General features: G+C 40.7%; 2 protein-coding genes across 13 annotated transcripts in view; both read left to right on the forward strand.

Moving 5' to 3' along the window:
- The first annotated feature begins 537 nt into the window (after positions 1-537).
- On the forward strand, positions 538-3,735 carry ADM (adrenomedullin). Of its 2 annotated transcripts, none has more exons than XM_087945289.1 (4): positions 538-808; positions 1,337-1,431; positions 1,551-1,712; positions 2,912-3,735. In XM_087945289.1, the coding sequence occupies exons 2-4, from the start codon at positions 1,346-1,348 to the stop codon at positions 3,138-3,140; spliced, it is 477 nt and encodes a 158-aa protein (XP_087801415.1). In that variant the 5' UTR covers positions 538-808; positions 1,337-1,345; the 3' UTR covers positions 3,141-3,735. The 2 variants fall into 2 exon arrangements, with proteins under 2 accessions (XP_087801415.1, XP_026525304.1); XM_026669519.2 differs by having other exon boundaries at positions 686-808; positions 2,909-3,735.
- A 3,222-nt stretch (positions 3,736-6,957) lies between these two features.
- The window catches only part of CPT1C (carnitine palmitoyltransferase 1C), a 45,256-nt gene continuing 24,423 nt past the window's right edge, over positions 6,958-27,790 (forward strand). For 3 of the 11 annotated variants that reach the window (XM_026669518.2, XM_087945233.1, XM_087945236.1), the window contains exons 1-2: positions 14,854-15,487; positions 27,595-27,759. In XM_026669518.2, coding sequence (XP_026525303.1) covers positions 27,619-27,759 — 141 coding nt within the window. In that variant the 5' untranslated portion in view covers positions 14,854-15,487; positions 27,595-27,618. Of the gene's footprint in view, positions 7,370-13,481; positions 13,654-14,665; positions 14,825-14,853; positions 15,488-27,594; positions 27,760-27,790 lie in introns of those variants that run through there. The other 8 variants (XM_087945234.1, XM_087945232.1, XM_087945231.1 and 5 more) reach the window with 6 other exon arrangements.

Here is a 27,790-nt window from a genome sequence, read left to right on the forward strand (position 1 = left end):
TTATGGGCTCAGTTGTGGTCATAAGTGGGGGACTACGTGTATTAAAAGTGAGTCCACTGGATTATTTTTGAACATCATATTATCTAGTGAATTTAAGGAAAGGTACGTTAAAAGTTCCAAAGCAAACAAGGGTTTATGATTGTGCAATATAGGATATTTTGATAGAGTTTAGAAAGATGCAGCTATAACCCTTTAGTAGAGCCCAATGAAAATCAGGCAGTTTATGCTAACTCAATACTCTTCCACTTGCCCTCCTTGGCAATTGGCATAGAAGTGAAATAAAGAATAGAATGCTTTTCCTACTTCTATTCCAGACAATCTTAGGTGGGATTTATGTGCGAGAGAGCCAGACCTAAGGGTATTCAATCTCGAGGCACAGGATGTGTCACGGACACTGGAACTATATTTACTAATTGTAGAATATAGGTAGGTCTATGGGAAGTCGGGAGTAGGTATCAAGGACATAAATAAAGGGAACGAAACCCCCGCTGTGTCAGACAGGATGCCTGAGTTCTTGATGAGTCAGTGTGTGACAGTGCAGTGCATGACTGGAAGCATGGAGGCAGCCGTGACTGGGAACAGGGAGAGGATGCAGACCCTGCCTTGCAAACAAGCAGAAGGACCTGCCCTCATCCTGTCCAGTTGCAAAATTTCTCGTCTCTTTCATTGGCCCCACCTCCTGGTTAGTGGCATATAAACCATACTCCCATTCCAGCTTGACACAAGCACTCTGCTATTCCTAGAGAAAACCAATAGATTTCTAAGAAGGAAAAGCAATCAACTGGACTTGACTCATCAGAGATCTCAGGTGGGTATCTCCATCCCTCTGGAAACTTTCCCTCCTTTAGACTCAAGCAATTTTTTTTCTTTTCGGATGGCATATGGACTCGCATGAAGGTTTTGTGAGCCACAGGGGCTTTTGTAGCTACAGGGGTAAAAATGCTGGTATTTTTTTCCTAAACTAAGCTATGAATATTGAAATTGCTCAAGCTGCTCATCTCTTAACAGAGATAGGTAGCCTGAGGCCCTCCTAAACAGCTTGAATATTTATTCTCATCAGTTCCTAAGGGTCAATGGCAAGAACCAGGGGGAGGTGCCATCCAAAATATCTGCAAGGTACCTAATCACCTAACCCTGAAGGAAGAAATGCCTCTGTGCTGGAGTGGAAACTCATCTGAAAATTATACTTTAACTGAAGTTGAACGGCCATACTTTTGACAACTAGGAAGGAAAGGCTATTGTTACATTTTCAGAGGCACTTCCATTGTTCCTTCTGATACTGAACGCAGTTTAATCCAGGATGCCCTATGGCTCATCTTTGTTTCATTCTTTCCAGATCAGAATCATGGATTCAAGAAGGGTTCTTCTGATGCTCATCTGGTTGACAACATCTTCATGCCAGCTCTGGAGGACATCTGGAATGACAGATAGGTAAGGAGCAAAGTCGGTATTTGATGTGATTCAAGAAGAGACCCACAAGGGAAAAGATTCCCCCGCATCAACTTTGTAAGACTGAAACTGTAAAGAAGCTTCCTTACTTTTTCTTGCAGGCGGCAACCCCCCCCTGCTGCTTCCTTTCTGGAACAACTCCTGAAGATTGGTGGGAGAGTAGATGGTAGAGCCACTCGGGAATCTGATCTGGGATTAGAGGAAAGACCCTCCACATGGGCACAATTGGCGCAAGAAAGAGATCAACTGAACTTGCTTAGAAGGTAAGTGTATTGAACTATATTTGCACAATAGGATTACCCATGACTAAGCTGACCATAGTGCATAGTCTGTAGCAAATCGATGAATTATACAAATTTTGTTTTATAAAACTATGTGGGTTTACATATTGTGATAATATATGGAACCAATACAGAAGAAGATAAACTTAGAATTTAATGCGATGTAGGGATCCAGCTATTTTGTTAGTTTGGCCTGCTATTAGAGATTGTGTGACAACTCTCTTATTTTTTTTAATATGAGTATCTTTTTAATATGAATATCATTTTAAAAAATAGAATCAGAGAACCTGGCATTCTCTAAAAGCATTGATACATATAACATGATTTGAAGCTGATGGGAATCCTCTTGACTTCTGGAGGACTTTCCTAGAAGTCTTCCATCTTTTTCCCCATCCTATCTCCTCCATGTGTGTGTAAATAATTAATTAGGGACTCTTAATAACTTTAACTAAATGCCTTTTCATGCACCTGCTAGAGGCATTCACACAGATCCTGATCGGAAACTGCAAGTGAGCCTACAATAGAAAATAACAAGCTACATGTTTGAATAAGGTTGCTGTTATAGTTGCAGTAACTTAACTACTTGCTTTAGCTACCAGGTGGTTTAGATCAGAGGTCTCATTCTTGCGGCCCGCGGGCCAATTGCGGCCCGCAGGACGATATCCTATGGCCCCCACCGTGATATGAAAGTATAACATTTGAGGATATTTTTTTAGCAACATTTTTTGTGGAATCTCTTATGCGGCCCAGCCTCACCCAGACTCTGCCTCCAGCGGCCCCCAGGTAAATTGAGTTTGAGACCCCTGGTTTAGATATTTTCCAAACTAAAACTCTATGGGTATGTTAAAATATAAAGGGAATTATACCCATTCTTATTTAAAATGATGGAGGCTGAAGTTTGGAGTGACCTGACTTACTAAACCATCTTCTTGGCTATCTCCCCCTCCAAAATCGGATCTGGGGATGCATAGGCCAATAACTGGCTTGAAAGAAAAACTGCTCCTAGCTTTATGACAATGTGATTTCAAACCTTAATCACATCCAACCCCAAATTTAAGAACATGAATAATTAGTTGTTGTTTCTTCGCATTTTAAAGGCTTTCATTGTGTGGGGGGCTTTGGGTTCAGTCTAGCACCCTGCTTGAGACTCCAGCATTTTCTTATTCTCTTTCTTCCAGCAGCTCTGTCCCCGGACACCGTGTGCCCCGACAGCTACTAGCTTCAGGTCCTGCCCGTGGATGCCATCTTGGCACTTGCCAGCTCCAGAACCTGGCCAATCTACTTTACCGTTATGGGGGCAATAACCAAAAAGAAGAATCCCACAAAAACAACAAGGGAACAAATGATCCCATGGGCTATGGGCGTAGGAAACGCAGGGCAGCCGGCCATGGAGTATCCAGTCCCACTTAAAAGACGTTCTGAGAGAAAGATGGGCACTCACATGAATCAGGTTCTGGACACCTGCAAAGTTCAGAGAAACAGGCTGGATGATCCCAGCGCTCAGAGGCCATGCTACAAAACAGCAGCGGACATTCTGGGTGAATATGACCATCATCTAAGATGTAGGATGGTAACTTTCTTCTGCCTTTTAACCTCCATCTCAGTTTAGATTTGGTTCCTTGTGTCTTCCTGAAATTTAAAAAGCAGGCAGTCTTCAGAGAGACTGCCCCTTTCTGATCTGGCCTGAGCTGTTCTGGTAGAGTGGAGTTACATCATCAGATCCCATCAAGAGCCCGTTGGGGCATAGAATTCACATGAATATGCTCCAATAAGCCACAGAGGCAGGTAGAAAAGGGGTCTGAAATCTCCAGAAAGATACTGAAACAGCATGACTTGTTTCTGGAAAGGAGAAATTGATATTACCGCCATGTTAGCACTGTGGACAGGGGAGGGGGTTAAATCAAACAATTCCTCTGGGGCATTTCTGTCTTGTTGGATTCTGTGTTTCATCTGTGCATAATGGATTTGTTTTTAGAGGAGCTTGTAAGTAAACAGACTGATCAATCTGGAGTTGTAAATGGTGTTTTTGTGCTACCTCCATACTGTATAGCTGAAAAGAATGGTTGAGAATGGTTGTTTTAGCCCTTCTCTGGCTTTAGCTAAAAGCCCCATTTCTCCTATAGCATAATTTTATTATAAATCTATTAGCACTACCTGGTTACCCCCTCCTGGAAGCAATTTAACTTTGGGTATCATGCTCAGGCTGGAAATGCAACAGAACCTCCAGAATGGAAATAAAGGAATATTGAATGAATGAATTTCTGCAAAGTAGCAATGACCTCTACAAACCTTAGTTGCTTTTCTTCTGAACAAATGCAAAACGAGATGACCTTGTTAGGTTGCACACACTCAAAATCTTGGCATTCAAATAAATTGAGCAGTGGACACTTCACTAATCCTCATGCAATTCACTAACATCTGGAGACACATAATACTTTAAAATAACTTTCTAGAGTCCACTTTTTAAAAAATCAATCAAGTGTTAATCCATCAGTTGAAATTAATCCTGAAAAGATACTTTCCATCATTTTTATTAGGTAACAAAACTATCTATCTATCTAAAATTTATTGTAAGGTAACAATATATATGTATTTACACACACACATACACACACACTCACACACATTCATACATAGTTTTGTTCCCTTACAATAAATTGTATTGTATTGTATTGTATTACTATTTTATATTGTAATATATAAATTTATTGTAAGGCTACATAAAAACTTCCAAGTATGAAGATTTCTGTTGCTACTTTTAATTGTTGGAAAAATGAGAGCAGACTCATCCTAAGTGTCTCTCTCTGACTTTAAACTACTGGGGCTTCTGCCTCTCATCTGATTATTTCCTAGGCCTTTTCTCCTCATTCCCCAAGGCCACCCACACATTCCATTACAGATCCTCAGCCTTAGGATGAACCGTAATCTGAGTGAACGTCTATGGAGATTCTCAGTCATCCATGTCATGGTTGTCCCAAAGGTGCTTTTTCAAGAGACAGCCGGACTTTAAAAAAAACTCAGAAAGTCCAGTTGCCTCTTGAAAAAGCACCTTTGGGACAACCTGGGTGAATGCACCATGCACGACATAACAAAGAATGTCAATAAAATTCACCGTGTCATGAACATTCCTATTTCTTTGTCTGCCATGATATGTGCATTAGAAATTCAACTGTAAAAAAGAGGAAAAAGTGTTTTCACTGTGTATAAGTTTCTGGAAAGTATACAGAGAAGAGCAACAATGATGATTATGGGGGCTAAAATAGATAAAAAACAGTTGCAGGAATTAGATATATGTTGCCTAGAAAAAAAGAAGGACTAGGGGCGACATGTTAAAAGTGTTCCAATATTTGAGAGGCTGCCACAAAGAAGAAGCAATCAACTTATTTAGAGCCACAGTGGCACAGTGGTTAAAGTGCAGTACCTCAGGCTACTTCTGCTGACTGCCAGCTGCCTGCAATTTGGCAGATTGAATCTCACCAGGCTCAAGGTTGACTCAGCCTTCCATCCTTCAACGTCAGTAAAATGATGACCCCCAGATTGTTGAGGGCAATATGCTGACTCTATAAACCGCTTAGAGAGGGCTGTAAAAGCGCTATGAAGCAGTATATAAGACTAAGTGCTATTGGTATTTTCCAAAGCACCAGAAGGCAAGACAAGAAGTAAAGGGTGGAAATGAACCAAGGAGAGAAGCGACCTAGAACTAAGGAGAAATTTCTTGAGAGTGAGAACAATTAATCAGTGGAACAGCTTGCCTTTGAAAGTTGGAGGCTTTTAAGAAAAGACTGGACACCTACGGGACTTGTCTGAAATGGTATAGGATAGAGTTTCCTGCTTGAGCAGGGGTTTAGATTTCCAGTGCTGAAGTTCTATGTTCTATGGAACAAAGAAGAAAACAACTTTGAATAATTCAGTGGTTAAAATCTATGAACACGTCTCAATATATTTGACAGCATAACCCACAATGACTTTCCCTCCCTCACTGGTTCAGCATCTCTAATTTATGAAAGTGTGCTTCATGTGAGGATTTCAGGGAACATCACTTTAGCAAAAAGAAAAGAAGCCTATATATACAGAATGTTTTGAATTTGAAAGATTATTCAAAATATAATGCAGCAGTTTGCAAGGTATTATATAGCATAGCCTGAAAAATCCCTTAGAGTTTGTGCAGACTCATGAAATATGGGCAGACTACTATTTGCCAGTTGTTGAAACTGGGGAGGTATGACAAACCCCAGCCATTTGGGAAAAAACTGTCCCAGAATTACAGGATATTCACTTCCACCACCATAAATGTAACCTCTTTAAATATAAAGAAGCAAGTGAACTACAGAGAGTAGCTTCAAGTTGTCACTCTAACAATGAATTTAAAGCCTCCACATGAAACTATGTCTATTATAACCTGAAAAATGTTCTAATAAAAGGGAGAAGCAACTTCATATTGTTCCTCTCCCCATACACACAGCAGCCTGAAAAAGTTATTCAAATGGCATGATGTAGCTATTGCCTACAAAGATCAAAACCATGGTAAGCCATGGTATTCTGTCATAGTCTCTGTGGCAGGGGTCTCCAACCTTGGCCACTTTAAGCTTGGAGGACTTCAACTCCCAGAATTCCCCAGCCAGCTTTGCTGGAGACCCCTGCTCTGTGGCACATTACAGGAATGAAAGTTGGATTTTGAAGAAGCAAGATAGGGAAGGGTATTAACACTTTGATGTTGGGGAAGACTCCTGAGAATACTTGGGCAGCCAAGAAAATAAATAAGTCATTGAACATATCATTGAACATATCAACCCAGAGTTCTCAGTCGCGGCACAAATGATCAGCCTTAAATTATTCTACTTCGGACACCTTTATATAAAGATCTTATTTCCTGGAGAAGGCTCTGACACTGCGGAAAATGGAAGAAAAGAGAACAGGGTAACCCAGTTACAGTGGATATTAGTGCATCGTTGCGAGACTAAAAAAAAACAGGTTAGAGATAGGTCGTCACGAAGAAAATAATTCAATGTGGTTGCTAGGCATCAAACGACTTGATGGCACGCAATAAATCAACCGATCAATCGGCCACTTCATGCATACAGAAAGTTGGAAATCCAGGGACTGGCTTTGACCGAGAGCAATGCAACAATTAGACATCACACCGCGTCGCTGAAGAAATCCGGGAATCCAGCTGTTCATTTCCAAGCGCCATCGAATCTGCTCCGGGCGGTCTCCAAAGCCAGTCGCAGCAGTATAAATTATGCAGGCAAACCGCTCGCCGCCCTGCGAGTAATAAAACGGCGCGGGGGATTTCGGGAGAATTATTGGACCTCCGGAGTCGGCATGGGAAGCCGGGAGATGCTGCTGAAGGCCGAAGACCGAGCAAGGGGCGACGAGTTGAAGGACGCAGGCTGACGCGGGGGTAGAGAAACGTACAGGGTGGGCGGGAGAGAGAACCAGGGAAAGAGAGACCGGTGCAAAGACAGGCGAAGGAAACGCGGGAAAGAAAGGATGGAGAAGAGTAGGAAGAGGAGGACCAAGAAGAAGGGACCCCAGAGGGCGGGCTGGCAGTGACGGAGGCGGTCCCGAGGTTTGGGCATGGCTGGATCCAGAAGTGAGTCAGGTTGCCCTGAAGTGGAGGTCGCCCCCAAGTCGGCAAGGTGAGAATTGTCCAAGTTGCCTGAGCTCTTCCGGGGAGGGGGTCTGCTCCATAGGGCCTAGGATATGTGAACGTGGGAAAGAGGACCCAAGGACAAAGGCATGTGCGGGGGGGGGGGCGTTCTGGATCCCGGAGAAAAAGGGCTGAGCGAAGAGCCGAGGATACTGCGCTCCACAAAAAGACCTGGATGTATTTTATCTACAGTAAGAGGGAGGGAAGGATGCTGGGCGGTGGGATGGGGAAATCTCATGGATTAGGGATCATGAGAGTCTGGCTTTCTGAATTTTTAAAAAAGATGAGGGGACCCTATTGAGAGCAGGTGGATGACGTGTCTTCTGGCCGACCTGAGAGCAAGATGCTTTGTCTTGTGGTCCAAAGATAACACTGTTCTGACTATTGTCCAGGATTTGCATGGCTACAGCACGCAAAGGCTATAGCTGCTTGGTCACTTTAGAGCAGGACAATAGCTTCTTGGTGAGTTTAGAGACAAATGGTGGGGGTGCTGCTTCTTCAAGGCTTAATTACATTAAGTACTAATTGTAGGCAGGCCTGGGTCACTGCTGAGGAAGATGGAAGGGAGGAAGACAGAGACAGGGAAGAGGAAGGCACTAAGCAGTTCTATGAAGATGTTAATTTTTGATATTATGTTTCTTAGATTACTGCTTATCTTGTTAGCATATTGTGGGAGGGAATAGAAGATGAATATAGCAACTTTTCCTATACCACTTCTCCACAATCATATTTCATTCTGTGGTTTTCTATTTCAAATAAGTTTTAGATATCTACTCTCAGCAAATCCCCAGAGCGAATGATATGACTGGGGGCACATAATGAAACCACTTGCAGAAATTAAATTGACTTGGGTCTGTTCAATGGATGGGAAATATTAGGAATATTTGAAGATGAGATGATCATCATAAATTTGCTTCCTGGCTCATTGAAGGATTTTTATACAGAATAATCCAGACACTTCATCTTTTGTAATCACTCCTATTTTTTACTGCTTTGCTTTCATATATAGTCGGAGCCAGTTTTGTATAGCACTGAACGTGCTGGCTTAGAAACTAAAAGTTCTAGGCCTCTCTTAGGCACGAAAGCCAGCTGGATAACTTTGGGTCAGTCATTCTCTCTCATTTCCAACCTACTTCACAAGTTGATTTTTGTGGGGAAAATAGGAGGTAGGAGTATTAGTACATTCATTGCTCTGAGATGTATATAAAAATGTAGGATAAAAGTATCATAATCCTCACCCTCACCCTCCTCATTATCTCCTCAGACAAAAAGTGCGTGTAGAGAGATGGAAAAGAAAAAGTAGCTATACAATGTCTTTTAGCAATGGAGTTAAGCAACATCGGTTTGGAAACATAGTTGGGAATCCCATATTTGTCTGAGAAATCTAGAATGAGAGAGTTATAAATCTAATGCATATATGTAATTAACATTTGCCTGCAGTAATGGTGATCTTCGTTCCTTACAACACATGTTTTAACTATTTGGATTTTGTGAAAATAAGAAAGTTGGGCTGTACACTAGATTATATCTTTTTGTTCTATATCAAATAACATACCTTTGTGTATACAGTACCTCAGTAAAAGTTACGAACCCATAAAATATTGTCTGGTTTATCTGATTTTAACAACTTTTCTGGTACATCATTGAAAAGTAGAACCCCAAGTTTTCTTATGCAGTTTATAGATAATAAACTACCCTGTTTCTCCAACAATACGGCCTCCCCCAATAGGAAGTCCCAGCATGTTTTATAGGCATGAAATGAAATTAAGCCCCTCGCCCCAAATTAAGGCCTATATTAAAACATGCGAAATGGGGGAATGGTGGGGGGCTTGCTGTTAGGAAGTACTTTTGTTGCACACCCGGATATGGTGCTGCCTGCGTTGACCCCGATACGAAGTGCCCCACCAACGCCGAGGTCAACATCCAAGCCGTCACCGCCCGCCTGAAGATGCAAGGGGTGGAATTAAGTCACCCGCGAAAAGACGGCCTAGCCATTTTTTCGGGTCTCAAAAAAAAATAAGACACAGCCCTATTATATGAGAAACACGGTATTATTGTGGATAATAATACGAAGTAGGAATGTTATATATGTTGCTTTGAGGTTCTGGAAAATAGATGGAATATAAATCTAATAAATCTTAACAGTATACGAACCATAACAAAGTTACACTGAAATGCAAGTGAATCTCCCTACAATTGTAGAAGACTGCAAAATTTATCAGAGAGTGGTGCTTAACTCTTAGTTCATGAACCTTTTATGTAATTACAATCAAGCAGCTCAATTTATTTTCCACTCATAGGGAATGTGTGTGTGTGTGTGTGTGTGTAAGAAAAGTCACACATCTCCCCTAACAAGGGCCTGAAGAAGAGGCAAGTAGAGGGACGCTTCGCTCCCGCCCAGGAATACGAAACAAGTCTCCATCCACCACCATCGCCCTTCCCTTCTCAGGCAAGGAGGGACTGTGAGGGGAAGGTGAAGGGCGGGGCCAGCCAGTGGTGGGATCATCTGACAGGGAGCTGCAGGAGAGAGCCCAAAGAGCCGCATGCGGCTCTAGACTCACACATTGCTGACCCCTGATCTAGAACTTCAGAGACAGTACAACAGTGTGAGACTTGATGAAGGATAAGAGAAATGGAACTACTACATCTAGAGTAGTGGTTCCCAAAGTGGGCAGTGCTGCCCCCTGGGGGGCAGTGGGATACCTTAGAGGGGTACTAAGAGGCAAGGGGGCCAGCAGGTACTAAGAGGCAAGGGGGCCAGTTCGAGGTGCTGGCCCTGCAGGTTCACTCATTGACTGTAGCACCGCTCTGGAGCCGGCGCCTCCAATGCGGAAGCGGTGGCACGTTACATGCCGCCACAGCCACATTCGATGTGCTGCCCCCCTGCCACCTCTTAGTGCCCCTCTGCTGGCCCTCTTGGAGTGCTAAGAGGCGGCAGGGGGCGTTCGAGGGTGCTGGCAGGCCCTGCAGTTTCACCCATTGAGGCGCTGGCTCTGGAGCGATGCTAGTCAATGGGTGAATCTACAGGGCCAGCACCTCGAATGCCCCCCTGCTGGCCCCCTTGCCTCTTAGCACCCCTCTAAGGCATCCCACTGCCCCCCAGGGGGCAGCACTGCCCACTTTGGGAACCACTACTCTAGATGGGCCAGCAGAAGGGCGCTAAGAGGCGGCAGGGGGGCAGCGCATCGAATGCGGCTGCGGCGGCACATAATGTGCCACCGCTTCCACATTGGAGGCGCCGGCTCCGGAGTGGTGCTAGTCAATGGTTGGACCTGCAGGGCCAGCCGGTGCCTCGAACACCCCCCCTGCCGCCTCTTAGCGCCCCTCTGCCGGCCCCCTTGGGAACGCTAAGAGGCGGCAGGGAGGCGTTCGAGGCGCCAGCCGGCCCTGCAGGTTCAACCATTGACTAGCACCGCTCCAGAGCCGGCGCCTCCAATGTAGCAGCATGTTGGGAAAAGCCGCTGCCACCACTTTCCCAAAGTGCCACCACTATCGCATTCTGTTTGTCCGTCCGTCCATCCATCCATCCATCTATCCATCCATCAAAAAGGTCTGTCTGTTTACCTGCCTGCCTGCCCCCCCTCTCCCTCCCTCCCTCCCTCCATCCATGTTCAAAATGCTGGCCCCGCAGGCACATCGGGAAAGTAGAACAAAGCCATCTGAGAGGGAGGGAGGGAGAGAGAGAGAGAAAGAGAGAGAAACCTGATGCATCAGATTGAATGAGGCCTAGTTTAGACTGAGGCCCTTTTCCACATTGAAACCTCTTTGGCTTCTATTAAAGGTTTTGTGGACGAAACATGGTCAAGACTATCAGGAAGCTCCCACATTTTGTTGAGGCTTTAAACAGGATCCATTGGACCAGATCTCCCCCCTAAAAATTACTTTTCCCCAATGTATTACAGTGCCAATTCTGAAGAAGGCAAAACCAAAATGTACTGGTAAATTACAAGAACACACACACACACACACACTCCCTTCTAACCCTGCTGGAGCAGGTGATTGAACTAGAATAGATATCTCATTATCTTTCTCCTCCCTCTCTCCCTCCTTTATTTCTTCTTCTTTCTGTCCCTTCCTTCCATCCCCCTTCTTTGTCCCTTTTTCTTTCTTTCCCTTTTCTCTTTCTTTTCTTCCTCTCCTTCTCTCTTTCTTTTCTCTCTCTCTTTCCCTCTCTCAGGCTCACCCCTTTAGATCAGGGGTCGCCAAACTTTTGGACCTCAGAGACCACCAAACTCATAATTTTAAATCCCAGAGACCACTAATATGAATTTTGACTGACGGTGGCTTTCTGATGTTGGTGGGAGAGATAGAGAGAGAAATCTGATCCAACCTCTCTCTCTCCCTCCCTCTCTCACACACAGGCAGGGGTGGGATTTAGACCACTGATCTAAAGCTGTCAAAACTCCAAAAACAGGTCGAGTAGCTCTGGGGAAGCCAGTCATAAATTAGAACACTTGCTAAACAACTGGCCATTAAGTGAGGACCACTTGTATTTGGTTTGCCAGTCACCTGGCCACGCCCACCCAGTCACCTGACCAGTGAGCCACGCCCACCCAGTCATGTGACCAGCAAGCCACACCCTCAAATTAGGACATGCCCACAGAAATTTGAATCCCACCCCTGGGTGGGGGCACCGAAGATGAGTTTGTAGTACCAGGGGGGGGTGGACCGAAAAAGTTTGGGAACCACTGATCTAGAGCTTCAGAGATAGTACAACAGTGTGAGTCCTGACTACAGCACAAGAGAGATAGAGCTGCTACATCTAGACATTCACAGACAGTACAACAGTGTGAGGCCTGACTACACTATAGAAGAGATAGAGCAGTTTTAAAACTTGTAAATAAAGTTACTTTGATTTGACATTATAGATATAATTCATTCCTTTTCCTGTCTAATAAGGATTGGGATAAATAAATACCCAGGCAAGGCCAGGTTATCAGCTAGTATATCTATAAATGGAGTGGCCAGAGAAGACAATTTAAGCCATCTCTTCTGAAAGAATAAATCTAAAACATGCTTTCTGTTGCCTGTTACATACTATATATCTTTGTTGCTGCACATCTTCTCCCTAAAACAGTCATAATTCTAGTTCTAACAAATATACTGCTAGCAAAACCCTAATTAAGAAGGATAGGCTTGTGCTTCTTAAATCCTTCTGAACTGATTACAGAAGTACCTGAGAGATTAGAGCAGGCCAGAAATTATAATGGGCAGGAAATTATCTGCAAAAGATTTGTGGAATTACATTATGGAAATCAGGTACCAAATTGACAAATCTTGACTTTTTCCCCTTCTTTTTTAGCACTTTCCTGCAAGTACATGGTCCACTCTTTTTTAATGTTAATTAAATGTTAATCCATTGGTTCCAATAGGAATTGGCCAACTGACTTGTCATGATATAATGGCTGAAAGAGACTAACTGGCTCAAAGTCACCCAGCCGGCTTTCCTGTCTGAGGTGGGATTCTGGTTTCTATGCTGATGCCGAAACCACTATACCAAACTGGTTCTCTAACACTGACATTGAAATTCAGGAGCAGTGACATCAGGAAACTGAAGAATTGAGGCACTTTAATCTTTCTGATAGATTTAGGGCACCTGAAACAGTGAAATTAAGAAATAGCTGAAAAACCTTTCCCTTTAAACAGAAAAAAAACAACAGAAAAAATATCATTCTCAAACACTAAAAATATTACTGTATTAAAAAAACAAGGCAGATGCTGTCCTGCCCAAAATTTTCTTGCTCCTCTATTATATAGAGATTTCTAACAAGTGTAAATATTACAACTCAAGAATTCTAATTAATGGGTGACTATAGAGAATGTATTAGTAACCCTAAGCAGAGATACAAAAGCAGTGACTATTCCAAACTGATTATCTAACATAAAAAGATAGCACTGAGCATTTGAAATCAGGGAATATAAGTAGACTGTGGTATTACTGTATATTTTGGAATTGATGGAGAATAGCTAGGAGATATGCATTCCTATATTTTGAAGTGCAGATTGTTTCTTTATCTGGCCCAGCTTTTATCCTATATATTCCAATGGGTTTCATATCTGTCCTTCCTTCCTTCCTTCTTCTCTTTTCTTTCCACATGTAGGGCGTTTATGCTGAGTAGGTGTACTAGCCAATGCATCAGCCATATCACAAGGAACAAGTCCAACTTGTTTTAAGGGGAAGGAAGATATTTGACGGGAAAGTCTGCAAACTTATTCCCTGAAGGAGGCTGTGGGTTTTTCACCTGCACTGAAGAGAACCAATCTTCTACAGAGGTAGGAATAAGATGTTAAACCAAAGGAAACAGAACGGCTTAAATAGAAGGACATCGAAGATGCAGCGGGTGAAATCTCTTAACATGGAATTAATGGGAGACAGGAGGAGGGAGAAAGGTGGTTTTTGACTTCTTAGATGCAGAATGAAATCTAAAAAGGAGCTGATAGTTTTACTCAACAGTTCAGAACTTGTGAGCAAGTTCAGCTCTTTCCTGCCATTGCCATATTTCCTTTCTAATTTGATCTAGTTTTCTTTTAGAAATGTGCTCAATCTTCTTGCTAATAAAAAATGCAATCTTGAAAAACTTGCCCTGACCTAAAGAGCTGAGGTCCTACTGCTATGTACAGTGCCTGAAAGTGTTACAAGTGGCTCACAGAAGCCTTCGGAATGATTATGATACTGTAATGTTTAAAAGAGTAGACAATAATTAGATCATTAATTAAATGTATGTGAAATCAGACTTAGCTTTTGTCCTTTTGTTTGCCATTTGAGTGATAATAGCTCCAACAGGGCTCCAAGGTCCTGCATGCTTCTTTTAGAAAAAGATGTACATTTCTTTTTAGTTTCTTTTCCAGAAAAGTGACATTTTTTTTGTTTTAGGACACTTCTTTTTTCGTACATAGGGAAGAGGTTAGATGGAATTAACCGGTGAGATGAAAGAATACAGCCCTACTTCTGATTCAGAGTGCTGCTGGGAGATACATCCCTACTGTAGGAACAAGCACTGCATTTACATAATTTTTTAAACTTCAAGGAGTTCCTAGAAAATTGTTATTATTTTGTTTAGGATTTGCAGGGGAGAGGAACTACATATATTTTCTATACTAATGTCAAGCACTCAATACGATCATAGGATTGTTTTGATCTTGTTTTTGGAATTTAATTTTCCTAGTAACTCAAGTGTTCCTTTAGGACAAAAAAATGAATCATGTTGGGCCACAGGTAATGTTTCTAATGAGTACCAAGAGGAACTATGTTTTTCATCTCCATCTTTGTCACCTTTCTTTTTAGTTCTATTTCAGAGGTGATATTCAGGAGGTTCTGACCAGTTCTGGAGAACTGGTAGCAGAAATTTTGAATAGTTCGGAGAACCAACAAATACCACTTCTGACTGGAGATTTTACAGTATCCTTCTCCTGCCACACCCAACAAACTACACCCACAGAACAAGTAGTAAAAAAATTTGAATCCACCACTGTTCTATTTCCCTTCTTGTCTTGCAATTTTCTTAAAATAGGAGTAGGATAGTGAAAATCAAACTAACAAATCTTTAGTTGCAAGTTCAATATTGCTGACGCTTCAAGTTTCATAGGTAAATATAAGGCTGTGATTTTCTAGTTACTGGCAATTTAGAGTCTCGAAAGTAAGATTCTTAAAGTCCTTTAAAGACATAATATTGGATTCCCTTATTAGAGTTTATAACAAGATTACTGTTAGAAAGCACAGGTGAAGCACTTTGAATACTTAAAAGCACAATAAAAAGCATAAACGGTTTAGTTAATTCACTAGAGCTGGAGGAAGAAGTGTTTTTGGTTTGGTATATCCTGTATGAGTAGGTGGAGCTGTGAGTTATGCTACTACCTTAAATATTTTCTCAGTGTTGTTCTTCTGTTTCAAAACACACCCTCCTCTCTTCTTGGAGCTTATGACAGTAGAGGCCCCAAGACAATGAGTCACGAGCTAGTAAAATCTTGCACGTGGTTTGACATTTCACCTATATTTAGGCTCTTTTACTTCTCATTGCTATAGAAGAAGATATACAGTATGCTGGCTATGGAAATATGGAGTTGAAGTCCGATACAGTGGCTGAATTTTCATGATACATTTAAGCAGGTCAGTTAAAGATGCAGTGACTGCATTTGTTCAACATGGTAAACTTGCTTTTTATGTTATGGCAAGTAGTCAGATGTGAATCCAACTCACATCTTTTGTGATTCAATGTATTGTGCAAATGTAGTTATCTAAATAGATTAATCCTATAACCAAATTAAGTATATTTAGAAAAAAAAATTAATGTACAGATAATATTGAGCTGGATATAACAATAAAGTGGTTTGGTATAGAGCAAATTCCTATGTTGGGGGTGGGGTGGATTTTTGTAGGCTGAGTATCACACATTTTTAGTTTCTTTTTGAGGATGCTGTTGGCTGTAATGGGCAAGGCAGTGAAAATCAACCTAGTTATTTGGAAAGCTTCATAGCAAAGTCAGTGGATGTGTGTGAGCTTAATTTCTCGATAACATTACAGCCTTATGTCTTCCTTTATGTGATTCACATTAAATTGCATTGACTAGGAAAGGCAGTGAAGTGAGTCAAATGCTTTATTTTTGTATTGCTTAGTTGCTTGAGTAAGGGAATGCAGAAGAATGAAGCTGAACCAGTTTTATCCAGTTTTTCATTTAGAAGAAACATTGGACAGTGATTGTAAAAATGTATAGGTATTCATATCATACTTTCAGAGCTCTTGGAATCATTAGCTATGCAAATAAATCTGGCTGTTGGCACAAAATAGTAGCTAATTCAAGTAAGAATTTTAAAGTATATGTCCTTGGAAAAACAACTTGCTACAGCAGGAAAGGACTCCTTAGTACTCTGGCACAGAGTGGGAGACCTTTGGATAGATGGAGGTTACTCAGCATTTGTTGGGGGTTTACTCCAATAAACAATAAACAACAATGTTTGAGGCATTTGTTACACATAGGCAGGAAGTGTTGCTCATTCTTCCACAGGCAAGAATGATCATTTATATGAAGCATAATTTCAGGATGGGAAACTAAACCATAAATTTTCAGCAATTATGGTTGAACGGAAGTTCTGGAAAAAACCAAAAAAGAATTCAGTTTTTAAAAATGTGACTGTGTGCTCATCTTCAGTAAAATTCTTTTACTGAAAGATCCCCTTTGATAATGAGGCTCTGTAAAATATTCCATGTGTTTCTCTCTGTATAGCATACATATATATACTATTGGTATAAAGTGACCGGCCCCAAAGGAGAAAGTAGTCACAGGTGGGAAAATTCTGTTAAATCTAGTAGAAATAAGTGGATTGTAACCTATCCTGGGTTGACTCACCCAGACAACCAGGAATTTTGATATCGGTGATCTACTGTTAAAAAAGAATTGATTGTGTTCTTCTTTTGTGGGACATTTCTGCTATAAATGATGCCTGTTGACATTGCATTTTGAAACCAGAATAAAGTCTGATATAGAAAACAACAACAACTGGAAATAAAAAAGAAACAGGCCTATGTCCTATGTCTAAAGCACAAAGTAAAAGGGGATTTTTATTTATTTGATTGCTGTATGACTGACAACCAAAGTTGGTAAATAATGGATCAGTTTTCTTTTCTCCTCTTACAAATTGTCATCCAGATTTTTTACTGCATAATACAGACCAGTGAAGTAATATGAACACACAGTTAAAGGCTAAAACTCAGATTCAGTTGTCTCCATCATTCCATCAACCCAGATCAAAAAGAAAAAAGAACCACAAATTGCCTGGAGCAATTCAGCACTAGTTATTTGTGGACAGCACCCCAAATAAAATACTGTGTGTAATTATTTGCTACCTTCTACTGGGGAAACATATCTATTTATGCTGATGATACCAAAACTGAAGGAAGTTTAGCTTGGACATATAGGAAGCAAGACAATTTTTTTTTTGAAAGGGAATTATGGACAGATTTAGAATGGGTTGACAGAGAGATGTTGCTTCTAATCATTCAATATGAACCCAACCTAAATTTATATATCTTCAAATTGGATGATTATTTTTGTATACCAATAGAATAGTTTAAAGTTACAACATTCTTCATTCAAAAGCATATTTATTTTTCCCCAGATCTGTTCATTGACAAATTCCTCTAGTTTTATATAAGTTATTAAGAATTGACAGTGCCTAACATGGAGCAGCTTCTAGTACTTATTTAGTAGTTCTCTAAATGATTTGTAGTAAATCAGCTAAGATTGTTGAGTCCCAATTTTAACAACAAAAACTGGTATTCTCTTCATTCTCAGTTTTAAATTGAAGTGAAAAATGTCTGCAAACCTTCAAATTTTTCTTACAATGAAGAGGATTTTTCTTATTTCTTATATTGAAAGCAATTTTAGTAGCTTTAAATTTTAAATATATTAATTTTGTCCTAGACTTTACTTAAGGTATCTTGGGATTCTAGTAACACAGACCCAGACCTGATTTAGTCTAACAAAATCAAATATTTCACTGACACTAAAGGAGGTTTTGAATTCTAAATCCTGTAAAAAGCCAACATTATAAAACAATATATTTATGGAGTCCTTGGTTTCTCTGAGTTCAGCTGTTTGCTTGCAGACATTTCTTTAACTGACTAGATATTTAGTTGGATAATTAAACTTTTGCAAGCCAACAACCAAGGTTAAGGAGCACCAAGAATTCAACAAATCACATATTTATACAAATATCTTACTGATTCTGTAGTACTTATTCCCAGACATAGAATTTCTTTTTTTAACCATAACAGTAGTTCTTTAATGATCAGAAAATTAAAAGAGAAAATACAGGAGAGCAGGTATAGGATTTGGATTGCAGCTTTAATAGTTCATATAACAATGTCAACTTTGTATGTCAACTTATACTGATTTCAGTGGGAAGTGAATTCATCTAAGACTGTGGTCTAACTCTGAAGTATTCCGCAAGTGAAGAAGATGAAGAAGATAGGCAATTACCATGAAGCAGATGTATTTGTCTACACGTATCTTTTCCAGACTCCAGACCCTGCAGCAGTTATTTTTAAATCTGCTGGTGCTGCAGACCAAGTCCAAGGCAACAATATTTGCTTATGCTGGATGGGAAAAAAGAAATCAGTTTCTTTGTATATCAGCCCAGCTGCATCCGGCTCTTGGCAAACTGTGTACAGTAGAAGTTAACCAATTAACACCCCCATTCTAAAGTACTGAAAATTTTCACAACTGCTGAGATGCTGCTGCTTCAGGAAAGAAAGTTATAAATTTGTGCAAGAAAACATCATATTGGGTCTAAAAACAAGCCAGGTTATTTTAATCAGCTATATAGTGCTCGAAACCCATTTCAATAATCTTGTTAAGTAGATGCTATTGCTATTTCACATAGGAAATAGAATAGAAAATAGGGGGGAAATCCTGTGATACTCTTGATTAAAGGGCGATTTGAATGGTCAGTTTTAGGCTGTCATATTATGCCATGGCTGGTTCTTAAATCAAAGAAATTCTTTTTTTCTCTAAATCAAAATATGGCTTATTTGCTTTGGACTTAGCAAATCTGAGAATTCAGCCCATTGTCCCTTAGTTAAACAAACTGTGGCTTAGCAGAATGAATAAGCTAACCTTGATTCGCCTTCAAATATCCAGAGCAACTTCTGAGAGAAAAGGGAAAGATTGATTTGCCATGGGCTCTCTACTATAGGCGTGAAATACAGGAATATTATTTTGTGGGAAGAGGACATGCAGGGATCTTTCGCCTTACTCCCTATCTTTTTAGAATCCCAAGAATGGGAATACGGTTATAGCTTGTGAAGCTAAACATTTGAGCATGATAAAGTTCTCCATGGTTCTTTTCAGCAGGTAACACATCTAAGGCAACAACTTTTGCCTATTTGGACTTTAGCCAGAACAGTTTGACCCACACCCTGTTGCTTAAGGGAGAAATGGTTTATTTATTTATTTATTCATTCGTCATAATTATATATATGGCTGCATGTTTCACAAACAAGCTACTCTGAGAGGCGAACAACAAAGACAAAAGCAATACTTGCAAACAAGTGAGATTATCATTAAAACTTCAAAATTATAAAAAGCACTAAGCTAAAAAAAATATTGGGTAAAGAGCAGGTGCTAATTACACTGGAGTTATCTGAATGTTTCACCAATCCCATGGGGTGTCCAGGGCTGTTGACGCAAGCAAATTTTGAGGTTCTTCTGGAAAAGGGATGAAGTCAGCTGCACTTTGTGGGCAGGAAGAATGTTCCATAAAGCAGGGACCCAGCAGAAAAGGCCCCCCACCTAAGATGCAAATGAAACTTCCTAACTGTCAAGATCTGTAGCATGTCCCTGTGTTGGATCTGGAGGAATGCATAGATGTAATAAGGGAAAGGTAGGCTTCCAAATAGTCTAGTCCTATTTGGCAACTTTAAGCTATGCTGGCTGAGGAATTCTGTGAGTTGAAGTCTACAAGTCTACAAGTTGCCAAGTTTGGAGGCCTCTGGTCTAGTCCCATGCCACATAGGGCTTTAAAAGTCAAAATCAAAACTGAATTCAGAGCAGACTGGTAACCAATAAAGCTCCCAAATAAGAGAGATAATACACTTTCTTCTAGAAACACATATAGGTGTCCCTGGTGCTGCATTCTGCACCAGCTGAAGCTTCCAAATACTTTTTATGGGCAGCCCCATATAGAGCACATTACAACAATCCAAGCAGGAGGTGATTAGGTCATAAATGACAGTGAGCACAGCCCTTGACTTAGGAACTAGACAAAGTTGAGCAAAGGTTCTACTGCTACAACTGCTACCTACTGCTACCTACTGCTACAGCAAGAGTTATAAGTCCAGGAGGAGCCCCAGACTGAGCAAGGACTCAATTTGAGGCATGCAACCCAATCCAGCAACAACGATGAGTGACAGGTGAGCTCACCCAGTGGCTTCATGTTGAATAGGAACAGAGAAGCACTGACCCTTTCAGCATTTTGCATAAAAGGGAACAAGGGCAGGATCATCCATCCCCATTACTACAATAATTAAAATTGCCTCTGGAGAAAGGAGGTGAATCAGCATAGCCCCATGTTACCCACCACCAATTCTCTGAGCTGATCCAGAAGGATACCATGGTTGAGGGTTTTGAAAGCTCCCAAGAAACCAATTATGGTAATGGATGCACAATCCGCATCTTACTTACCACCATCCAAAAGTGTGACTAATGCCATTTTCATGCCATACTTGAATCTGAATCCTGGCTGCAAAGTCTCCAGATCTGCCTCATCTAAGGTTTTCTGAAGCTGTTCTGCAATCATCTTCTCAACCAACTTTCCCAAAAAGGAAAAGTTAAATTCTGGACAAAAATTGTCCTATATAATATAGTGGGTGTGATGACCATAGTCTCTCAAAATAACCCAAAACCCATAACATACATTAAAGTCCGGTAATGCCTTCAACTTAACTTCACTGTTTTATTAGGCACAGTTTAAAGTCACAAAAGTAAATAATGAGGCAAAAAGAAAACCAAAACAAACTGCATTAACGAGAGTTCCGAAGCAAGCCAAGATAATTAATCATACATTCCAGGAAGATAACAGAGGAGAGTCCATGGGAAGAACGCCAGCAAAGATAAACCTCTTTCAAAGTAAAAACTAAACTTTGACTCCAGCAATTCTGACTATGCAGTTACAAACTTATATACATAGCTCCCAGCTGCAAGCCACAAGGAGGATCATGGTAAACTCCTCCTGAGTAGACCTCGCTTTTCCCTGATCGTCTCCTCCCTGCGTGACCTAGGATGGATAGGAGATGGGCCTGGATCCTCCTCTGATTGCTCAGCTGGTCTCTGCCCTTCCCCAGCCTCCTCCACCACCTCTGGAGCCACACTCCCACTCCCTGTTGGCTGTTCCTCCTCTTCCTCAGAGTCAGTCTCCACCAGGGGCATGACAGTGGGATTGAATGAGGAGGAAGTGAATTAAGGCCCCCTTAAGAGGTAATAGAACCCCCCCTTCACTCAAATTACCACAGTCACAACTCATTCACAGAACATCCCACCCCAGACCACTATCTGCAAATTCAATAATTGTGGGGAAGTTCTGATGCTTTGGCACCCTTACTGCCACAAATTTCTCTTAATAGCAGCTCTAACCCTCATCCAACTGAATTTGTCCTCTATAGAGTGACAGCTATGTTCTAGATCAGGGGTCTCCAACCTTTTGGAGCTCAGGGACCACCAAACTCATAATTTTAGATCCCAGGGACTACTAACTGGTTCTGTGGGTGTGGCCTAATTTGTGGGTGTGGCTTGGTGGTCATGTGACTGGCTGGGCATGGCTCATATGTAAATATTATAAATATTTATATAAATATTGAATTTTTTATTAAAAAAGAGCAACTTTTACCCAAAATCAGGCAAAGCAGGCAGGCAGATTGAGTTGCTCACAGAATCATAGATTCATTCAGAAATCTATCTATCTGCCATTGGCTAGCTCAGTCTGTCACATAAAATTTGCTTGCAAGCAAACTCATAAAATTTGCTAGCAAGCAAACTCACAAAATTAATTCACAACACACCATGCATGTAAATATTGAATTTTTTATTTTTTTAAAAAGAGCAACTTTTACCCAAAATCAGGCAAAGCAGAGCAGATTGAGTTGCTCACAGAATCATTGAGTGATCTATCTATCTGCCATCAGCTAGCTTAGTCTCTCAAATTTGCTTGCCGTGAGTCTGCACTGAATTTGCTTGCAAGCAAACCTTCAGTCCTAAGGGAGGTTCGGCTGTGCTTAGCTAGAAAGCAAGAAATCCAACCATTTCCTGCTTCCTAGCTAATCTAAATCTCATGACACAGCAGAACAGATGATGGTCAGAAAAAGGAAAAATAGCAACTTAGCAGACAAGTTTGCCAGGTAAGGAGTGAGTGGGCGGGGAGGGTTCCAGCGGGCCATGTGGGCTGGGCAGCCTTGTGTTTCTGCGCAGCCTGGATTAATTGCTTTGGGGGGGTGCTCTGAGGGTGACATTTCTCTACGGCCCACCAAACTTTTCTCACAGCCCACCAGTGGGCCGCGGCCCACTGGATGGTGACCGCTGTTCGAGATGTCTCTTCTCTCATTTCAATTCTCTTAACTCCTCCATTAACCACAAGGAGTGCCAGAATCTATTAGAGGGGAGAAGTTGCATAGGTATGATTTGACCTCAGGGTTCAGTCACTTTTTTATTCCAGAGCTTCATATGGACCATGCTATCTACCAGGAGAACCCCAGCTCCCTCTGAAATCCAACGATCATCGGGAGGACTGATTTAAAAGGTCTGATCTTCCTGCAATAGATGGTGCCAGAGAATCCCATGCAGGGGTGGTATTCAGCAGGTTCTGACCAGTTTTGGAAAACTGGTAGCGGAAATTTGGAGTAGTTTGGACAACCAGCAAATACCACCTCTGACTGGAGATGTTGCAGTATCCTTTCCCTGCCACGCCCACCAAGCCACGCCCACAGAAACAGTAGTAAAAAAATTTGAATCCCACTACTGACCCCATGGTAATGAGGGCATGATCTGACCAGGACAAAGAGCATACAAAAGTTCTCCCAATTTCACATAGCACTGCTTAATAGGAAAATCAGACCCAGTGTGTGACCACTGCCTCATTTTAGGCTCTGGATAACCTGGGATAAGCCCATGGTTCTCATGGTAGCCATGAATTTCTGAGCCCCTCAAGCCCTATTCCCAGAGAAGGCAGAGAATGTTAACAGTTGTTTCATATCAGTATTTCTTGTACATAATGTGCTCCTGATTACTCCAGGTGTTTTCTCCAAGGCTTATTTTATACCTCTGATGACTTTCATTTTGCAATCCAAAAGATGCAGAAGATTGCAAACCTTGGGAAGTTTGAATTTTTCTATCCCCAAATTAATGTGCTCAACTTAACTGCTCCTATGAAGCTTATATGCCGTTCTTAACTTTTGCTCGATAATTTCCTCTTACCACATTATCACTAGTTCATTCAGTCAACTAATTATGGGAATCTGAACATTGTCTTAATCAAACAGGATATATCACATACTACATCTTAATATTAGTTGTTTGGATGTAGCATATTATGTGAACCCTATGGGGGACTTATTTTATAAGCCAGGTTTAGAGTTTAATGAGTTATGTAAATATATCAATAATATCATAGTTGTTTTTCTTTTCAGTCCACAAATGAGAGAAACCTTTTGTTTAATAGGGTCTGATGCTAGAAAGCTTCTGGAGATATTGCATTCCAACTCAGAGGTCAAAATGGAGTAAAATAGAAAAAGAACAAACAGGAATTGGAAACCAAGATTCCTGATGCTCAGTTCAATGTATCAAATATCACTAAATAGTTTTTTCACATGGAATTTTAATTTAGTTTAGTTTAATTTTAGTGTATTATTGTCATTGCACCTCGTACAATGAAATTAAATGCCATCTTCAGTGTACATTATAACTATAAAAATAAAACACAAACACACATCCTTCGCATTCTATACAATTGAATTGAAAACCCCTGGTATTGCATTAATATTGCACTATATAGTAGAATTCAATATAGTTACTGCTTTTATATAGTTAATATTATATAGTTAATTCCTTCTTACTACTGTTATGTTAGCATTGAAATGAAAGTCCTTCCAACAACATGACTGAAATGATTTGTTTTATTCACTACAAGAATTTTTGCTAGCTTGCCATTATTTTTAAGCAGAGAATAAATTATCTTATATATTGGGCTACCAAACTTGTGATCTGGATAATCACCAGACAACAACAACCAAGAACGAGAGTTTTCTGTATTTTTTTTTAAATGATATGTAGTGGTTTGTAGAGAAATCCAAAGCTGGAAAGGGATAAAGCAAAGAATTAAACTATCTTCAAAAGTAGCAGTACAAGCAGGTAAGATAAAATATGTAGCTGTTTGTCTCCAAGCTGTGAAGTAAGAAGTCCAGTTGAAATCTCAGTGCACATCCTTTGATCATCAAACACTTTTCCACCATTAAGGTATCCTTGATTTAAATCTCAGTTTTTGATAAATGTGTTGGTTGCTTTAGGCAATCCATTATTTCTCAGCTATCCTTATTTATGTATCTGGGAATAGCAATTCTGGCCTACCATACAAAATTATATTCCTTATCTAGCAACCACCAAAGCTAGCAGAAAAATGCTGCAGTTCTCTGAATTGCCAGGGGTGCATAGTGGTAATTGGGGTGTGAATATCTTTAATTAAGTGAGGAGATTCTTCAGGATTTGCCTCATAATTCTTTATCTGAGGCAAGGTGCCAATTTGCAGATGAAATCCCTCTAGCACATCCCAGTGGCTTTCTCTCAGAATCCAAGGATCTTTTAAGATTTCTTTTGATGCCATCTCAGGAGTGTCATCGAGCAAAGTAGTGGGAAACAATGGAGAAAGGGGGTGGAAAATCGGGAAATGTTTTGTCCATTTCACTTAACTATAAACAGAAAGCAAAAATTAAATCTGAATTAATATTTTGCTTATTATAATAGAAAAAATCTAATAAACAACAGAGTGTTATGCTTCTGTGTTGAGTGTCATAACCTTTCCCTTGAACTACTGACCCCTGATAACACTGTTCTCCTTACTATATAATCAGTTCTCATTCTAGTCTATATCCAGAGCTACAATAGGTGGAAATTGGGTGATTTGATTCATGGCTGAACAGGGCTCTAAGATGCTGACAGCATTCCACAATATCTGTATGATACATTTAATGATATGTATCATTTCTAATCTTCAGCTTATCAAAAGAGGGGGCTGGCTCAGAAGTATGCCAGTTGTAGTCCAAGTTATGTAATGGACATGCGATTATTATTGGTTGGAAGTGTCCCCTAAATTTTCACTTGTCATGAACTGTGTCAAATAAGTAACCTTATTTGATGCCTTCATTCAAACTTTCCATTATATTGTGACCTCATATTGGCGTAGTGCTGACATCATGGGCACTCTCAGCTGTATTAAGTAAACAAGGTGGCCCTCCTTTCAGGGGGTGGAGAAACAGACTACATACAGCTGGTGAAGTAAGCTGGGTGTCACCTACTTTATGACTTCAACTTATCTCCAGAGAATTTCTGATAATAGTACCAATAGTAGCTTTGAGAACTGACGCTCTTAGATTTTCTTTGTAGAAGACAATGAGGTTGAATGGCAGGTCTAACCAAGATTTTATATTTTATATATTGACTCTGTTTCTTTACTGTCTAGTTATAGAACAGGGCTTAGATAGAACTGGGTCCTTTGAAAGGGTGTTTTCATTAACAAAGGAGCTGCAAGCATTACTGAAGCTGCAAGCAAGGAGCGAGTTAAAACTATTCAAACTAATGGTATCTTTGAATTATTATACCAAGGGTTTTACCCTTTTTCTTGCTATTCCCTTTTAATTACTTGGCATAAAATGTTGCCATAGCAGCCAAATTTGCATCTGGTGGGATGTAAGTGAAAAATAGTGTTCAGCACCCAGGCTCCTCTTTGGAATTTTTACTCTTTCAATGAAAACTAGCATCTGTTGGGGAAAAAAACAGATATTTAGGGATTACTTCTTATGCTATACGTAGTAGATCCATTTTGTAAGTATGGATCTTTTTCCTGACAGTTTTTGAGATAGCAAAGATTAATATTATTTTATTTTTTCATTTTTAAATACTTCCACAAGCAGCTTACTTAAGGAAGTATTGAGAGGTGTAATTGGCCCATATCCACTCCAAAGCACTTCTGAATTGGTGGCATATTCCTATTAAATACCTACTATAATGGCTGTGGGTGCCTTATTGTGTCATTGGTGACGAGCTCACAGCATCTTCTGTTCAGTCTGGACACTATCTATTTTCTATTAATTACCCATGGGGAGGGTGCATGTCAAGTCCTTAAACAGCTATGAATAAGCAAATCAGATGCCCATAGACTTTGATTAGTTAATGTCGGGGGGAAAGTAGGGGGAAAATTAGGAGACAACATTTTGGGAACTGAGTAAGTATTGTCCTTGTTTATTAGGGAATTCGTTTAGGTGAAAATAGGGTCTTTGTGGGAGCATGAGCTTTTTCCTTACATATTGTTTATGACAATCTAATGGTTCTTTTATCAGATAAAATGGAAACAACTATCTGTTTTTATTTATCTCCATTCTTTTCCAGATTTTAAATGTCCTTTTTCAGGAGTTTTTCTTCTCTTCTCATTAGTCCATTATAATTTATAATCTGTTGAAAATCAGTGGTTTTAACTTGTAATATTTTTGTTTGAAAGATACTGCATGCCTTCTTCGCATTGCATTATTCTTATTGTTATAGCCTAATGGTGAAAGCCGGGTTGTAAATTCTGCAAATTAATATAACTTTGGAAACAAATTTGGTGGAATATTACAGGGGTGGGCTTCAAAAATTTGGGCATGGCCTAGTCCAGAGGTGGTATTCAACAGGTTCTGACCAGTTCTGGAGAACCGATAGCGAAAATTTTGAGTAGTTTGGAGAACCGGCAAATACCACCTCTGACTGGAGATTTCACAGTATCCTTCTCCTGCCACGCCCACCAAGCCATGCCTACAGAACCAGTAGTAAAAAAAATTGAATCCCACCACTGGCCCAGTCGGCCTCCTGCACCATGGTGGGAGGGGGTGTTTTTGCCCTCCCCGGGTTCCAGAGGCTTTCCTCGAGCCTCCGGGAGGGTGAATATGGCCTCCCAGGACTCTGGAGGCTCTCTGGAAGCCAGAAACGGGCCCATTTCCAGCCTTCTCGAACTTCTGGGAGGCCCATTTTTTTTGCCATCCCCGAGCCTCCATGGGCGGCCTGCACTTACCTGCATCCAAAACGGGTCGCATGGGGACTCATGGGAGGGTAGGGGTAGGGTGGGCCAGGCAGGAGTGGGATTTGGGGGTTCTGTGAACTGTGCAGAATCTTACTAGGGGTTCTCCTGAACTCCTGCAAACCCCCAGCAGCCCACCCCTGGAGTGTTAGGTGTGGGTTTATATAAGCCTTGTTCAGAATTGCTTGATTTGGTCTGAAAAAAATATTGTTGACCACTAGATATCAATGAAGAGACACAGAAAATAATCTTTGCTATCCAGGGGTTGCCTAATTTTTTTTTGTAGATCTGATAACCCATCAGTGACTGAGCAATGGTGACGTTGTATTTTCATCACACCTGGAATGTATCTGATAGTGAAGGCTAATTATGTGATTGGTTTTCTTTCTGTTTCTTTTAACTGCTTAGCCAACAAGCTAATACCCTCCCACAATGGCAGAAGCTCACCAGGCTGTGGCATTTCAGTTCACCGTCTCTCCAGAGGGCATTGATCTTCAGTTGAGCCATGCAGCTATCAAGGAGATTTACCTTTCAGGCCTGCGTTCCTGGAAAAAGAAACTCAATCAACTACGGGTAATGCAGGAACAGTCGTAATCTATTAAAA

The sequence above is a fragment of the Notechis scutatus genome, chromosome Z, assembly GCF_049901735.1.
Source record: "Notechis scutatus isolate UNSWTSFEM ecotype Mainland chromosome Z, rNotScu1.2, whole genome shotgun sequence".
In the NCBI taxonomy this organism is placed as follows: domain Eukaryota; kingdom Metazoa; phylum Chordata; class Lepidosauria; order Squamata; family Elapidae; genus Notechis; species Notechis scutatus.

What these genes read in the sequence shown, in the direction of transcription:
- ADM (XM_026669519.2), top strand. Translation starts at nt 1,346, where the DNA reads ATGGATTCAAGAAGGGTTCTTCTGATGCTCATCTGGTTGACAACATCT. An exon ending in ACATCTGGAATGACAGATAG is followed by an intron (nt 1,432 to 1,550) that starts GTAAGGAGCAAA and finishes TTTTTCTTGCAG; the next exon opens with GCGGCAACCCCCCCCTGCTG. An exon ending in CAACTGAACTTGCTTAGAAG is followed by an intron (nt 1,713 to 2,908) that starts GTAAGTGTATTG and finishes TCTTTCTTCCAG; the next exon opens with CAGCTCTGTCCCCGGACACC.